Source organism: Monodon monoceros, unplaced genomic scaffold, assembly GCF_005190385.1.
Source record: "Monodon monoceros isolate NGI ecotype Baffin Bay Population unplaced genomic scaffold, NGI_Narwhal_1 Super_Scaffold_7, whole genome shotgun sequence".
In the NCBI taxonomy this organism is placed as follows: Eukaryota; Metazoa; Chordata; class Mammalia; order Artiodactyla; family Monodontidae; genus Monodon; species Monodon monoceros.
In genome coordinates this window covers 95,455,755-95,470,076 of record NW_021703784.1, presented here as the reverse complement: position 1 = coordinate 95,470,076, position 14,322 = coordinate 95,455,755, and the positions used below count along the sequence as shown (strand labels likewise).

The window sequence follows — 14,322 nt, the reverse complement described above, 5'->3', positions numbered from 1 at the left end:
CTCTCTCTCTCTCTCTCTCTCTCTCTCTCTCTCTCTCTCTCTCTCTCACTCACACACACACACACACACACAGGTTAAAACGCATCAGTAGCTTCCCATCCACATCCATTACTCTTCTGTAAAAATGAAAGATCTGAGGGTGTCTGATCTGAGGGCCTCTGCCTGTGACGGCACCCCATCTTACACCATCCTCGCCTTTGCTCTCTCTGCTCCAGCCACAAAGACCTTGTCTTCCCCGCATTTGCCAGCCTCTTTCTCTTTGCAGAGCTGGGTTTCCCTGCCTTGAACCCCCTTCCTTCCCTTCCTTCACCTGGGCTGCTTCTACTCATCCTTCAGCTCTCGGCTTCAATGTTACGTCTCCAGAAAGCCTTCCCTTACTTCCCCGACCCGGTCAAATTCAAACACCTCTGCACTGGTGGCCCTCCTAGCTCTGTGCGGCCCTTCTTCAACCCTAAGCCACAGCTGGAATTTTACATTTGTTTGTGGAGATGATTTGATTAATATCCATCTCTAGCACTGTCAGCTCCATAAGGGTGATGACCCTTCCTGCTTTTGCCGACTGCTCTCTCCTCGGTGCCTAATGCCTGTCATGAAGAGATGCTTGATACATTTTTTGCTTCATTCATGACAATGGATTCGTGCAGTCCTAACAGTGCACGGGCTCATGTGCACAAAGATGGGGCTCAGGCCAGGGGCTGGGCCAAAGAGCGCACTGATGTAACTGCCGGGCACTGCTCTGCGGGGAGCTGTCAGGCTGGGAGATCGATGGGGTTGGATAGCAAGACGCCAAAGAGCCTCTCACACCCGCCCCAGCAGGCTGGGCTCCAGCACTGAGGATGGAGCCTCAGACTCGATCAGCATGAGGGAGAGACAAGGGCAGTGGGGGGGCTGGAGCCTGCTGTGTCTACCCTCCATCAGTCTCCTGCCTGGAGCCCACGGAGCCAGGCCAGGCCGGAATGTGCTGAGGCAGCTTTTGCGCTCACATGGACCAGCGAGGTACCATTTTGCGGCTATAAACAACCACAGCCTCACATATACACGGGAACATGGAGCCTTTAAGAACCAACTTTGCCCCAGGCGCTGGACATGCAGCTGGGGAACAGTTGCAAACATCACATCTTGTGAAACCACGAGTTGGAAGGGAACTTCATTTAACGCCATTTAATCCTACCCCAAAGCTTGAATCCCTCCTCTAATATCTCCGAGAGGTGCACTGGCTGCGCAGTCTTGCCCCCAACATCCACGTGAACGGAGCCCACTGCCTCTCAGCAAGCGTGTGGAGCAAAACAAATCCCTTAATCCACGCCTGCCCACCTTTCCAGGCACACACCCGCATGCTACGCCGGCCTCGCAGACCAGCAGGCTCACTCTCGCAGCCCCGCCCACGCGCACACAGACCTCCTTTGATCTCCTTGCCTTAACTCCTGGCACGCATCAGTGGCTTCCTGTCTCACACGCGCAGAACTGTTGTCTCAGGGAACAGCACGAGCCTAGAGACCCGCGTGCCAGGAAAGAAAACCCCCGAGGTTTCTGCCCAGCTTTCCTAATGCGAATGACCACAAGAAGGTCAGAACCTGTGTTTGCCCCCCGGCCATCACCCGCTCCAGGAACCTCTGTGCATATATAGCTCTGTGTGTGTGGGTGTGTGCAGTGGGTTGCCTCCAAGAGGTGGGGGCCGAGAGGGGGTGTTCGGACCTTGACGGCTCTTAAGCAACTCCCAGGATGGGTTCTAGGGTACAAAGTCAGGTAGATGTAGGGAATTTATGCCTTCTGACAAAGGGGAGCTTTTCTGGACTCTTGAGGGGAGTCCTTACATCATGTTCAGAAAAGCCACTTCTCTCCACAGTAGCTCTCCCCTTGAGTGGCATTTGCACCTGTGTTTCTCCCCACCCCTCCCCAGGGACAGAGGCCCTCACCCAATGCCCCGCTTTGTCCTGCCCTCCAAGAGCGAGGGCTTCTCCCCTTCCACCTTCTCTCAGCATCTCCCCCTGTCAGACAGGAGTTCCTCACTCCACAGCGGGTCCGTTGTCTCCTTCCCCCTCTGCCATCCTCCTGGTCAACCCGTCACCATCTCCCTTGTCTCAGCGCCTTCCCTTCCCCTTCCCTGGCTCCCCTGTCTTTCCGAGACCCCCGAAGAGTTGACTGAGGGGGATGGGAAGATGTGTGTGTGTGAGGTCTGTCTGTCCTCTGGCTTGCTTGGGGCGGGGGGAGACGAGAGAGGGGAGGGGAGCTGGTCACTTGGGACCTCCCCTGGTGGAGGGTGGTGCAGGGGCAAGAGCTCCCCTCCTCGGGGTGTGTGCATAGAGGCCACTGCCCAACTCCGGAGGATTTACTGGGAAAACGAACGCATCTGGGGACCAGATCCCCGATGGCGGCAGCAGAAGCCAGTTTCTGGGATGTGGCCCCATGGAAGAGACAGTGGGTCCCGAGAGGGGAGAAGCTCAGGCAGCTGGGCAGCAACACCAGGGGCAGGACAGGGAGGACAGGACGCCGGGAAGTCCTCCTTCTTGGACCTGAGGGCCACAGACTCACCCCACGAAGTAGGAGATGATCAGAAGCTGAACGGCTCGGTTGATGATCCCAATGGTCCAGCTCTTCACAACCACCGACTTGGTGGTCTCGTAGGTGAAGAAATCTGAGATGCAGTTCATGCTGAGACAATGACCCCTCGGAAGAGACCCGATGGTGGCCTCAAGAAGGAGAGGTCACAGGGATGGGGAGACAAGAGACGGAGGCCTGGAGGGGGCAGCTTAGAGGGTCTTGAGGAATGGGGAGCCTGTTCCTTTAAGTCGGGCAACCCTAGCCCAGTGCTCAGCCTTCCTCTGCTCTTGACACCCTGGGCTGCCAAGAGTCCAGGGCCAGGGTGGGGGACCCCCTTTTTGTTCGTCTCCACCCCACTCCCCTGTGATGTCATGGCAGGGGTGGGGTCTCCAATCCCAGGCTCCTGATTGCCCAGGCTGCATCTGGCTGGGCCCCTGGGACTCATGTTTTATCTGCACTCCGTGTACCGTTTCTGCTCCATTCTCTCATGCTGCATCTTCAGCCTGGCTCACCAGCTGCTTCACGCTCTCCTGAAAGCCCCTTGCGGTATCCCAGCCCCAGCCACCTAACAGCCTGCTTGAGCTGAGTATCCCCTGCATTCCTGAGGGTCTTCCTAAAGCTGCCCGATTCTACAGCCATCCCCTCCTTTCTCGAGTTGCCACTAATAGCATGGGTCATGGGGAGGGGGTCTCTTGGTCTCCTGGGAAGGGGTGATTAAAGAGTCCTATAGTTCCCATTTCCTACTCACGTTGGCAGTGGCTGAAGCTCTACCCCAACACAGCGTTATCATACTGGGTCTTTTTGGGCGTTTTGTTTTACTGTCAGTTTACTTATCTGAATCATTTGTTAGATTACATGGTCCTGGAAGGCTGGTGCTGTTTCCATCTTGTGTATTAGTTTCCTCAAATCTTATCACTGCATCAGAGCTCAGTACATATTTATTGAATCTAGTTGAATTTATGTTGCTAGATAGTGCGGTAACAGCCATTACCCAGAGGTTAAAGTTATAAGTTCAGGGAGCAACAGGGCATTCACGTTGTCTCTTGTCCCAGGATCGAGTTAGCAAGCTGGTGTAACAGTAGGTCAGATTGTCAGAGAAATCTTGAGTTCAAATATTCTGTCCTGATGTCTTCATACACGACACACATTATCAGTCATTCTGAATGTAGGGTCACGGTGAGGATGACAGAGGAGAACTAGACTGGGGTAAGTAGATCTGGATTCTTAGTCTTCAGCTTTGTTGCCAACTGAGACCCTGGGCCGCTCCTCTTAGGGCCTCAGCTTTCCCATCTGCAAAAGGAGGTTGGAGCAGACGAACCCAAACATGTCTTCCAGGTCTGGCCTCCTCTGATTTGGCAAGTCGCACCCTAGCACTATATAAGGCGGGGCCTGGTTTCTGCAATCCCAGGCTGATGTGATTTCAGATCAGTTCCGGCTCCATGGTGAATCTGACACCAACACTTCAACTTGATACTGCCGCTGGCCAGCCCCTTCCAGGCGACTCACAACTTGCAGGTACTGATGTGAAGTTTTTGGACGCAGTGAACTCATTTCAAAAAGGATCCAATCCCATGTGACAGGGGAGGGCAGTACAGTCACAGACACACCAACACCCGCATTCTCAGAGGAGGCAGTGGGAGGGGTCATTTCTCTCCACAACTCATGAAATATTTTCCTTTTGGTCCCACAGGCTCCTTTCTACTCCACGAAACCACTATTGTGCAGGAGAGAGAGGACACACATCATTCCAACACGTACACACGCATTTGTGGAAAGTCTGATAAAATACAACTACACAATTTCTCTTTAAAACCTAGTCATCCCCTGAAGTGTCTGTAATTTTTAAAGAGCCCGACGCGCTCCCACTTTCTAGTCGGATGCCAAGCGGGTGAGACTTCATTGCACCCCTCTTCTCTCAGGTCCTCCAGCGCCGACGACGCTCTATGTGACCGCCGCTAAGGCGGGCCGGGCTCGCATCTCTCTAGCCAGCTCGTCTGCTCTATGGTCTGCGCCGGGCTTCCGGTGGCGGGACGCTGGGCCGCGCACGCGGGAAAAGCCTCCCCAGCGTCCCCCCCATCCCCCGCGTCCCCGCCCCCGCTCCGCGTCCCCCAGCGCGCCCACTGCCCGTACCCGGGCCGTCGCGAGGCGACAGCTTGAGAAGGTGGGTGGTCGCCGTCCCCGTTCCCCAGGAGGGCGCGGGCCCTGCTCCCCCGCGGGATGCGCGTGATGGACCATTCCGAGTTGGAATCCGCGGGCGGCGGGCGAATCCATTTTAGGGGGAGGGGAGAACTGTGGGTCCGGCACCGCGTCGCGGCAGGGGCTCTGGGAGGGAAACCCTGCACTCTGAGCTGGGTTGGGGCGCGGGCGAGGTGCTGCCTCCCCGGCAGGTCCTGGGGCTCCGCTGCGTGTTGCCATGGCGCCCGGTGGAGTGCCCAGAGCGGGTGGCTGGTTGGGATGTAAGCGCTACTTCAGGCAGGCCTGGTTTTTCTGCCCGGGCTGGGCCTGGCCCCTGGAGTTCGGCAGAGTCGGCCTGTAGGTTCCCAGGCAGAGGAGATCTTGAGACATCCCAGGCACAGCAAGGGTTGCCACTTGGCTCCATCCGTAGGCAGAATGAGGTGTTGTCTTTTGTACTTATTTATCTCCCTCTCTCGAATTCAGATTCCCGGTCTGCCGTGTATCTGCATACCTAACAGCGGCAGGTCAGCATGGCAGAAACGCTGGAGTTCAACGACGTGTATCAGGAGGTGAAAGGCTCCATGGTAAGAAGGGTTTGGGTTTTTAGTACAGGTGGAGGGAGGGAGGTGGAGTAGACGTTTTGTTTACTAACAAGAGCTTGTCTTGATGAGGTAGCAGTATCATCAATGTAGCGACTTTGGAAAAGGAGTCAGAGTATGATATGTACTTGGTGTTTCCTCAACAAGAAGCAATCCTGAGAGAGTATAAAAATTATACAATGTTAGAATCTGAAGGGACCACACCTGCTGCTCAGCCCTGAATCCCGAAACTGAGGACCTGCAAGGGTTCTGGATCAGGGCCAGGATTAGAATCCACATTTTCTGGCTGCTTGTCTCTTATTGGCCCTCACCCTTTTAGCTGTTGTTCCTGCGTTGCTATCTGGCCAGCCCAGAAGGAGTGCTGGGTGGGACTGACCCTGGTCTGCATTGTGTGCTGTTCCCGTGCATTTGGACCTGTTTTTCCAACAGAATGATGGTCGGCTGAGATTGAGCCGCCAGGGCATCATCTTCAAGAATAGTAAGACCGGCAAAGTGGACAACATCCAGGCTGGGGAGTTGACGGAAGGTATCTGGCGCCGAGTAGCTCTGGGCCACGGACTTAAACTGCTCACGAAGAACGGACATGTCTACAAGTACGACGGCTTCCGGGAGTCGGTGAGGTGTCCTGTTGCCATAGCCCCCTTTTTACTGTGCCGTCTTCTTGATTTTTAACCTTCTAGAGAGAAGTGGGGCTCCTTTTTCTGATAACCATGTAAATGCTAGTTTGGGCTCCTTAGTGCAGGACCATTGAAGCTATTAAGCAATCAGTGTTCAGCTTTGGGTGTCAGTCTTGGGAGTTTCTTTGTGCCTTGACTCCGGAAGTGTTTCTGCTGTTTTGATTTTTTGGTGGTTTCTGCCTATTGCCTCCCTCCAGGTTCAGGGTCTTACCTGATGCTTTAGTTTGGGTTTTGTTTTTTCATTTTGAACTGCTTGAGTTAAAGACTTCACTTCATCTTCATTTCCACTTTCACTAAAGCAATACCTGTACAAAGTCAGAAAACCATTGTGAGGTGCATAGCCAGGAATGTCAGTCCTTTACTCCTCTCCCAGCCTGAGAGCCGGTCTCCGGAAACAACCTTTTCCAAAAGCCTTTTTTTTTTTTTTTTTTTTTGCGGTATGCGGGCCTCTCACTGTCGTGGCCTCTCCCGTTGCGGAGCACAGGCTCCGGACGCGCAGGCTCAGCGGCCATGGCTCACGGGCCCAGCCGCTCTGCGGCATGTGGGATCTTCCCGGACCGGGGCACGAACCCGTGTCCCCTGCATCGGCAGGCGGGCTCTCAACCACTGCGCCACCAGGGAAGCCCTGAAAAGCCTTTTAAATAGCTTTATAGCTGAGACTCTAAGTCAGTGTGGATTTCTGATAAAAGGTGTATTGGGCAGTTTCTCAGAAATAGATAATCCCAGAACGTTCAAGTTTGTGTTAAGGCCACTGGGGTTTACTGGGCTTGTTCTCTCCCTTCTACTCACAGGAGTTTGAGAAACTCTCTGATTTCTTCAAAACTCACTATCGCCTGGAGCTCATGGAGAAGGACCTCTGTGTGAAGGGTTGGAACTGGGGAACAGTGAAGTTTGGTGGTGAGTCTTGCGGAAGATTGAGGTCTGGGAGGAGAAGGAAGGATGAAGGGTTTCAGCCTTTAGCTTGTTCTACTCTCTTACTGCCACTGTTTCTGATTTCCTGTCAGTTTGTAATTTATCATGTACTTGAATCGAGGACCAACGGTGCACTGTCCCTAGTCCCTGGGGTACAGTATTAACAAAGTAGCCTAAGTGCCCTGTCCTTAGGGAACCTATAGTCTGGCGGGACATAGTGTATGCAGAGCCAAGGGGAGAGCCTGTGGCTCCATACGCCTTTTCCCCCAGGGCAGCTGCTTTCCTTTGACATTGGTGACCAGCCGGTCTTCGAGATACCTCTTAGCAACGTGTCCCAGTGCACCACAGGCAAGAATGAGGTGACCCTGGAATTCCACCAGAATGACGATGCAGAGGTCTCTCTCATGGAGGTGCGCTTCTATGTGCCTCCCACCCAGGAGGATGGCGTGGACCCCGTTGAGGTGAGGCCTTCCCCGGTTGCCTTGGGAGCAGGTGGTGTGGAGCAGGCCCCAGACAGCCCAGGGGTGGGGTCTCTGCTGCTTGATTACCAGTGTGTGCTTTTGCAGGCCTTTGCCCAGAACGTGCTGTCGAAGGCAGATGTGATCCAGGCCACCGGAGACGCCATCTGCATCTTCCGGGAGCTGCAGTGTCTGACTCCCCGAGGCCGTTATGACATCCGTATCTACCCCACCTTTCTGCACCTGCACGGCAAGACCTTTGACTACAAGATCCCCTACACCACAGTGCTGCGTCTCTTTCTGCTGCCCCACAAGGACCAGCGCCAGATGTTTTTTGTGGTAAAAGCAGAAGCCGCTGGGGGTGCATTGCCCTGGGTTTTGCCCGTGTCTTTAGTAGACGTATCTCACCAGTGTTTAGTTCACCAGCACGTTTCTGTGGAGCACTGACTGGTGCTGAACTTGGTCGGCTCTTCCTTCCCAGATCAGCCTGGATCCCCCCATCAAGCAAGGCCAAACCCGCTACCACTTCCTCATCCTCCTCTTCTCGAAGGACGAGGACATCTCCTTGACTCTCAACATGAACGAGTGAGTGTGTCCCTGGCCCAGGCAGGAGGCAGGTGTGCCAGCAGAAGGCAGCAGTGCTCGTGACCACGTCTTCCTGTTTGCAGGGAAGAGGTGGAGAAGCGCTTCGAGGGGCGGCTCACCAAGAACATGTCAGGGTCCCTCTATGAGATGGTCAGCCGGGTCATGAAAGCCCTGGTGAACCGCAAGATCACAGTCCCAGGCAACTTCCAAGGGTGAGAGTATAGGCCTGGGCCCATGGCCTGCTGGGGATGGGCTGTGCTGTGTCTCCATGGTAAACCTGTCCTGGGATGGGAATGCAGCTCTTTGGAGGCCTGGTTGGGTTGTAGCTTGACGGTGTCAGTTGCCTCCATCATAGCAGCTTAGTGAGGTTTACTCACTCGAGGGCCTGAGCACACACTGCCTCCTGCTACTGAGGCGGCGCTGACTGACCTCCCTGCACCTTCCACCAGGCACTCGGGGGCCCAGTGCATCACCTGCTCCTACAAGGCCAGCTCGGGACTGCTGTACCCACTGGAGCGGGGCTTCATCTACGTCCACAAGCCACCTGTGCACATCCGCTTCGATGAGATCTCCTTTGTCAACTTTGCCCGTGGTACCACCACCACTCGTTCCTTTGACTTTGAAATTGAGACCAAGCAGGGCACTCAGTATACCTTCAGTAGCATTGAGAGGTGAGAGTCTCTGCCAGTCACTTCCTGGGCATCCTGGTCCTGACCCAGCCTCAACCGGGAAGGCTGGCATGGCCTGGGGTACTCTCCAGGGTTGGGACTCTTCCCTGACTTCAAGCCTTGAGCAGAATTTTTCTTTTGCTTCCTGGAATTTGGTCCTCCTTGGAGTGCTCAGGCCTTGGCAGCCTCTCCATTGCTTTCTTTCTGTATTTAAAAAAAAAGTCGTTCTCCGTATTACGAAAGCTCTATGTGTTTGGTACTAGCCCTTTTTCTCCTCCACTCCCCCCGTGATGGAAATGCTATCTCCCTCTTTCCTGGAATGAGCTTTGTGCCCGAGAACACGGCAGCTAATGTTTATTGAGTGCTCGCCGTGGGCTAAATGTTTTACAAACATCTTCACACTTAATCCTCATAACAACCCTGAGAAGTATGAGACACAGACCAGTAAAAAGATGAACACATCCCCTCCCCCTGCATCCTCCCTTTGCTCTGTGCATATTGGTAAATAGGTGCACCTCCCTCCCCACCTTTTATTTCCCAGAACTCTTGAGACCATGTAGGTTTCCTTCAAGGCTAGTGCCTGACTCTTTCTTCCTGCCGTCTTCCGGGAGTCTCTGAGCTGTTGGGTTGGAATAGTGCGGTCAAGAGCTCCAAGCCCCACAGTCTGTCCTGGCCCATGGGTGTCAGGACAGCATGGGGTCCACCCCTGTGTTGGCCCTGCCTGTCTAGTAATGTGGTGCATCTCTCCTCACAGGGAGGAGTATGGAAAACTGTTTGATTTTGTCAATGCAAAAAAACTCAACATCAAAAACCGAGGATTGAAAGAGGTACCTGTGTGTGTGGAAAGGATGAGCCTCTCTCCTGTTCTTTCTGCGGGGCGAAGGGGCAGGGGTTCGTCTGGCTTCTTTTTCACTCTCTTTTCTCTTCTTACTCTTATAGAAAAAAGAGGTGCGTGTGACCCCTTCCCCCTCCTGGTGCAGGTTTCCTCAGCATGACCTTAGAGCAGTCTCTGCAGCCCCTCAGGAGCCCCCAGTGGGGCTGGGAGAGGGAGGGGCTTGGACTAACCCCGCCAGCAGGAAGTCTGGGGCAAAGGCCCTGCACGTTGGCTGCGTGTGGACAATCCAGCCCCAGGGTCTTCTGGGCGCTGCTCTGATCTACTCACAGGCATGGGGAGCGCTTTTTTGAGTCTACAGGCACCAGGGTGGTTTGGCCCTCACTCTCACCTCTGCCCTGACTAGGGCATGAACCCCAGCTATGATGAATACGCCGACTCCGACGAAGACCAGCACGATGCCTACTTGGAACGGATGAAGGAGGAGGGCAAGATCCGGGAGGAGAATGCCAATGACAGCAGTGATGACTCAGGAGAAGAAACCGGTGGGCTCACCTTGGCAGTGCTGTGCATGGGGGCGGGGCGGCTCTTCCGTGGGGCGGGGGCTGGGCGTCTGGGATTTCCATGGGGGCAGAGTTGATGTATCCTGTGCTCTTTTTCAGATGAGTCATTCAACCCAGGTGAAGAGGAGGAGGATGTGGCAGAGGAGTGAGTTTTGGGTCCCCCTTGTGGGGGTGAGGTGGCAGCCTATAAACTTAGGGGACCAGAATATTTCTGGACATTCCCATGTGTCAGCGTTACCTACGGACCGAGGGTGGAAAAGTGACCTCCCGTGAAGTGATACGTGGAAGTGTTTTGGAGGTTGTCAAGATGCTTTGTAAGTACAAGGCACATTGTGGAGCCAGAAAATGACAGTGGAGAGAGAATGGGAGTAAGGATCAGTGCTTGCCAGCTTCCCAGCTGGGGATCATTGGGTCAGGCGTTGCATTGTGATGTCCTCACCTGTGAGATGGCAGTGTTCTCCCCGTGCTGTATCCATCAAGACTCTTGATCGCTGATGTCAGAAAAGACTCAGACTGACTTTAGCGTAAGAGGGCATTTTATAAGCTCATGTAACTGGAGAGTCTGGTGATAGAATTGGCTTCAGGCACTTGGACCCAGCTGCTTATAAGCTGTGGGGAATCTTTTTATTTTTTCTGATTTCCTTATTTTTAGATAGGTTTGCCCCATGCGGTGTTAAATGACCCTGAGAAGATTTGGACAGGCTTAATCCTACTGGTTTAACACCCAGAAGTGCCAGTTTGCTCAGAGCAGTGGTAAACAATGTGGTTACTGCCCCTTCCTGAGTCTGAGTTACTAGGATGTGCTCTGATGGGCCAGAACTAGGCCATTTACCCGCCCTTAGAGCCTGTGGTTGGGGTAGGCCCTTCCTGAATGGGGCAAGGTGGTTCCCAGCAGGAAATTGGAACTCTCTTAATTCAGAAGAATTGGGAATGAATGTTGGGCGGCAAAAAGAAAAAAAAAAAATCTGCTGGAGTTCACTAGTTGTGCTTGCCGCATACTTATGAGGTCAGTGAGCAAATGCTTGTGAAAATGCCTTGAAAACGGCTCAGCACCATTGAGGTGTAAAGCAGCTCCACCTTCTGAGGAGTTCCAAGTGTAACAGGTAGGAGTGTTTGTTGTTCGGGTAGGTACTGGGTTGGACTGAAGTTGGTTTTCCCCACTTTTTATATAGTAACTAATTATCTCTTCATCGGAAAAGACTATAGGGCAGATTAAAACGATTGGATCAGAGGAAGTGGTGAAATGGACTTGGGGCATGTTCTGGGCAAGGCCAGACAGTGGTTTTGTCCCCAGGAATGTGGGGACGGTTAGGTAGGGCATGACCAAGGAGAGCCACTGGAGCGCATTGGTTCATTTGTTTCTCACTGATTGATTTAGCAAGTAACCCATTGCCATGGCTGGGTCTGGAGAGGATGTGGTTGAAGCCACCTCAGCACAGGGGAGGAGGCAGGGCTGGGGCCTGGTGGGGGGAGGCCGTGGTCCTCCTCCCTCTCTCCTTTCTGGGCAGGTATCTTTGGGCTCATTTTCCTCCTGTCCTGAGCTTGCAGGGTGCTGTCCTCTCTCCCCGAGTCTAAGCCCCACTCTCCTTGACAGGTTTGACAGCAACGCCTCTGCCAGCTCCTCCAGTAATGAGGGTGACAGTGACCGGGAAGAGAAGAAACGGAAGCAGCTTAAAAAGGCCAAGATGGCCAAGGATCGCAAGAGTCGCAAGAAGCCCGTGGAGGTAGAGACTCTGCTAAGTGGGAGGGCGCTGGGGAAGCTGTTCTCTTTACCTCCTCCTGTCCTCCACCAGTAGGGCCTGCTGACCGGTCCTCCGGGGCTGATTTTTATAGTCAGTGATGATGGCCTTGAGGAATGAATATCTTGGAAATTTTTCACTCTGGCCCTTGAGATAATCAGCTTCTGGGAGATCTGAATTGGGGGCAGGCTTCTTCTGTGCCAGGAGCCCAAGGAAAGGGGCCCCTAGTGAGCTTGACCCTGGGGTGCAGAGGGGAGGAAGACATTGTCTTTGCCCTTGGGGAGCTCTCAGTCTGGCCTGACGCTACTTAGTCTTCTCTCCATTTTATCCCCCTAAGAAATTGTCCAGATAAGTTCTTTGGGAAAATGGCGGGGGCGGTTTGTGGAAATAGACGGCCGAAGGCATTTGGGTTCTTACGTAGGTAAAGAAAGGCAAAGACCCTAACGCCCCCAAAAGGCCCATGTCTGCCTACATGCTGTGGCTCAACGCCAGCCGAGAGAAGATCAAGTCAGACCATCCTGGCATCAGTATCACGGATCTTTCCAAGAAGGCAGGCGAGATCTGGAAGGGAATGTCCAAAGAGAAGAAAGAGGTAAGTAGCAGCAGACATGAGGGGTTGGTGGGACTTTGTTGTATTGGTTTAGCCTATGTCAGGCAACAGGCCTCATTTTTCCCTGTGTTTTTCCTGTGTGTGTGTGTGTGTGTGTGTGTGTGTGTGTGTGTGTGTGTCTGTGTGTGTGTGTGTGTGTGTGAGACAGGAGTGGGATCGCAAGGCTGAGGATGCCAGGAGGGAATATGAAAAAGCCATGAAAGAATATGAAGGGGGCCGGGGTGAGTCTTCCAAAAGGTGAGTCTTGGGAACAAAATGGCCCAGTAACCGCTTTCTTGGCGGATATTTTTGTAATTCCAGGTTGAGGATTGGGGTGTTAAAGATAATAGATATGCTTCTGACTGTGGTGGGCAGTGCTTCTCAGATCTGGGTAGGCAGTTGCCCAAGTATGGGTAATGTGCTAGAGAATTTCCGAAGTCACTTGGATAAATATGGCTCATTTTCCTAAGAGGGTCAGTTTTATTTGAAGGTATGGGGAAATTATAAATACTCATTATTATGGAGCATAACTCACATGGAATTTTAAAGATAAAGTAAGAGGTTTTAAGTACATTTTGCATATAGGGCTGCTTCAGGCTGTAGCTGTTGATTCTTCCGGTTATTCGTTTATGATGTGCTCCCTTGGGGCACTTGGGGCTGAGGTGGCTGGCTGTGCACATTTAGAGTGAGCTGGGCAGTGTGGCTGGGATTGGGAAGGGCCCTGTTAAAGCCAGGAGAGATTTGGCCTTGACCATGGGTGGGAACTGAGGGCCCAGCCCCTTTCCCCTCTTGCTAATCTAGGGATAAGTCAAAGAAGAAGAAGAAAGTAAAGGTAAAGATGGAGAAGAAATCAACACCCTCTAGGGGCTCGTCATCCAAGTCTTCGTCAAGGCAGCTGAGTGAGAGCTTCAAGAGCAAAGAGTTTGTGTCTAGCGATGAGAGCTCTTCAGGAGAGAATAAGAGCAAAAAGAAGAGGAGGCGGAGTGAGGTGCAGCAGGAGTCGGGGGCTCTGGAGCCTGGGAGGGTGAGGGGCGTCTGAGTTGGTGGGGCAGGTGTTTCTGGACCAAGGGTTGTGGTTGGCCCTTGACAGAAATGAGAGGTGGAATTCTGTGGTTCTGAAGGCTAGTGCTGGAGTCTAGGGATGGGCTTGGGAATTGGGGACTCTTCACTGAAAAGTGGCTGGGGGGCACACCTGGACTCTACACCTTTCCCTTTAAGAGACCTTTGGTTTTCAGGACTCTGAAGAAGAGGAGCTAGCCAGTACTCCCCCCAGCTCCGAAGACTCGGCGTCAGGATCTGATGAGTAGAGAGGAGGAAAATTCTCTCTTCTTGGGCTTTACCCTGTCACACCCCCAGTCTCCGCGCCCCATGTTTTGGTACCAGTTTCTCCTCGTGTGAAATGTAGGCCTTGGATTCCATGCCATCTGAACAAGCTCTCCTGCTAGTATGCACTTCCCTGGGGCAGCAGGGGAGGTGTCTTACTCTGCTGCTTCACAAGGATGGCTCTTTATAATTAGGGGAGAGATTGGGTGGGAGGCAGGGCAGTGCAGGATCCAAATCCTTGTCTTGCTTTCCCTACCTTTGGGATATAGCTGCTGCTTGTCCTGGTCAAGTTGCTGCAAGCAGGGGTCATGTGAGGTCAGGTCTGTAGCTCCTAACCGGGGCCTATTTCTACTTTTATTTTGTATTTCTGGTCTGTGAAAAATCAACATTTAATAAAGGGAACTGACTTTGGAAACCATGTCCTTATGCCTTCTCTCTAGCCCTGTTGTATTGCTGCCACTTTTGTGTTTACTGCACTCTTCTGACCCTTCATCTGGGAAGCAAGTCTCCAGGTACATCCTGTCCTGTTCCCGGCTGGACAAGCATCGTTTTTCACTCTCTTCTGCTGGGATGGGCCACCTGAGAGTCTAGAAATGAGAGCTGATCTGATTAGGAAGTCTCTCTCATAGTTGCACTCCATTAGCCAAGCTGAGGGGGCAGC

General features: G+C 53.2%; 2 protein-coding genes across 3 annotated transcripts in view; one reads left to right on the top strand and one right to left on the bottom strand.

Moving 5' to 3' along the window:
• P2RX3 (purinergic receptor P2X 3) overlaps positions 1 to 2,652 on the bottom strand; it is a 27,464-nt gene extending 24,812 nt beyond the window's left edge. Inside the window, exon 1 of the mRNA XM_029208585.1 lies at positions 2,533 to 2,652. Coding sequence (XP_029064418.1) covers positions 2,533 to 2,651 — 119 coding nt within the window. The 5' untranslated portion in view covers position 2,652. The remainder of the gene's footprint in view (positions 1 to 2,532) is intronic.
• A 1,838-nt stretch (positions 2,653 to 4,490) lies between these two features.
• Positions 4,491 to 14,076, top strand: SSRP1 (structure specific recognition protein 1). Of its 2 annotated transcripts, none has more exons than XM_029208917.1 (17): positions 4,491 to 4,702; positions 5,200 to 5,300; positions 5,745 to 5,930; positions 6,784 to 6,889; positions 7,175 to 7,365; positions 7,471 to 7,701; positions 7,844 to 7,947; positions 8,031 to 8,159; positions 8,397 to 8,618; positions 9,370 to 9,442; positions 9,854 to 9,992; positions 10,110 to 10,155; positions 11,605 to 11,734; positions 12,171 to 12,341; positions 12,508 to 12,596; positions 13,140 to 13,326; positions 13,574 to 14,076. In XM_029208917.1, the coding sequence occupies exons 2-17, from the start codon at positions 5,247 to 5,249 to the stop codon at positions 13,643 to 13,645; spliced, it is 2,130 nt and encodes a 709-aa protein (XP_029064750.1). In that variant the 5' UTR covers positions 4,491 to 4,702; positions 5,200 to 5,246; the 3' UTR covers positions 13,646 to 14,076. The 2 variants fall into 2 exon arrangements, with proteins under 2 accessions (XP_029064750.1, XP_029064751.1); XM_029208918.1 differs by lacking the exon at positions 4,491 to 4,702 and adding an exon at positions 4,979 to 4,997.
• Positions 14,077 to 14,322: the final 246 nt, after the last annotated feature.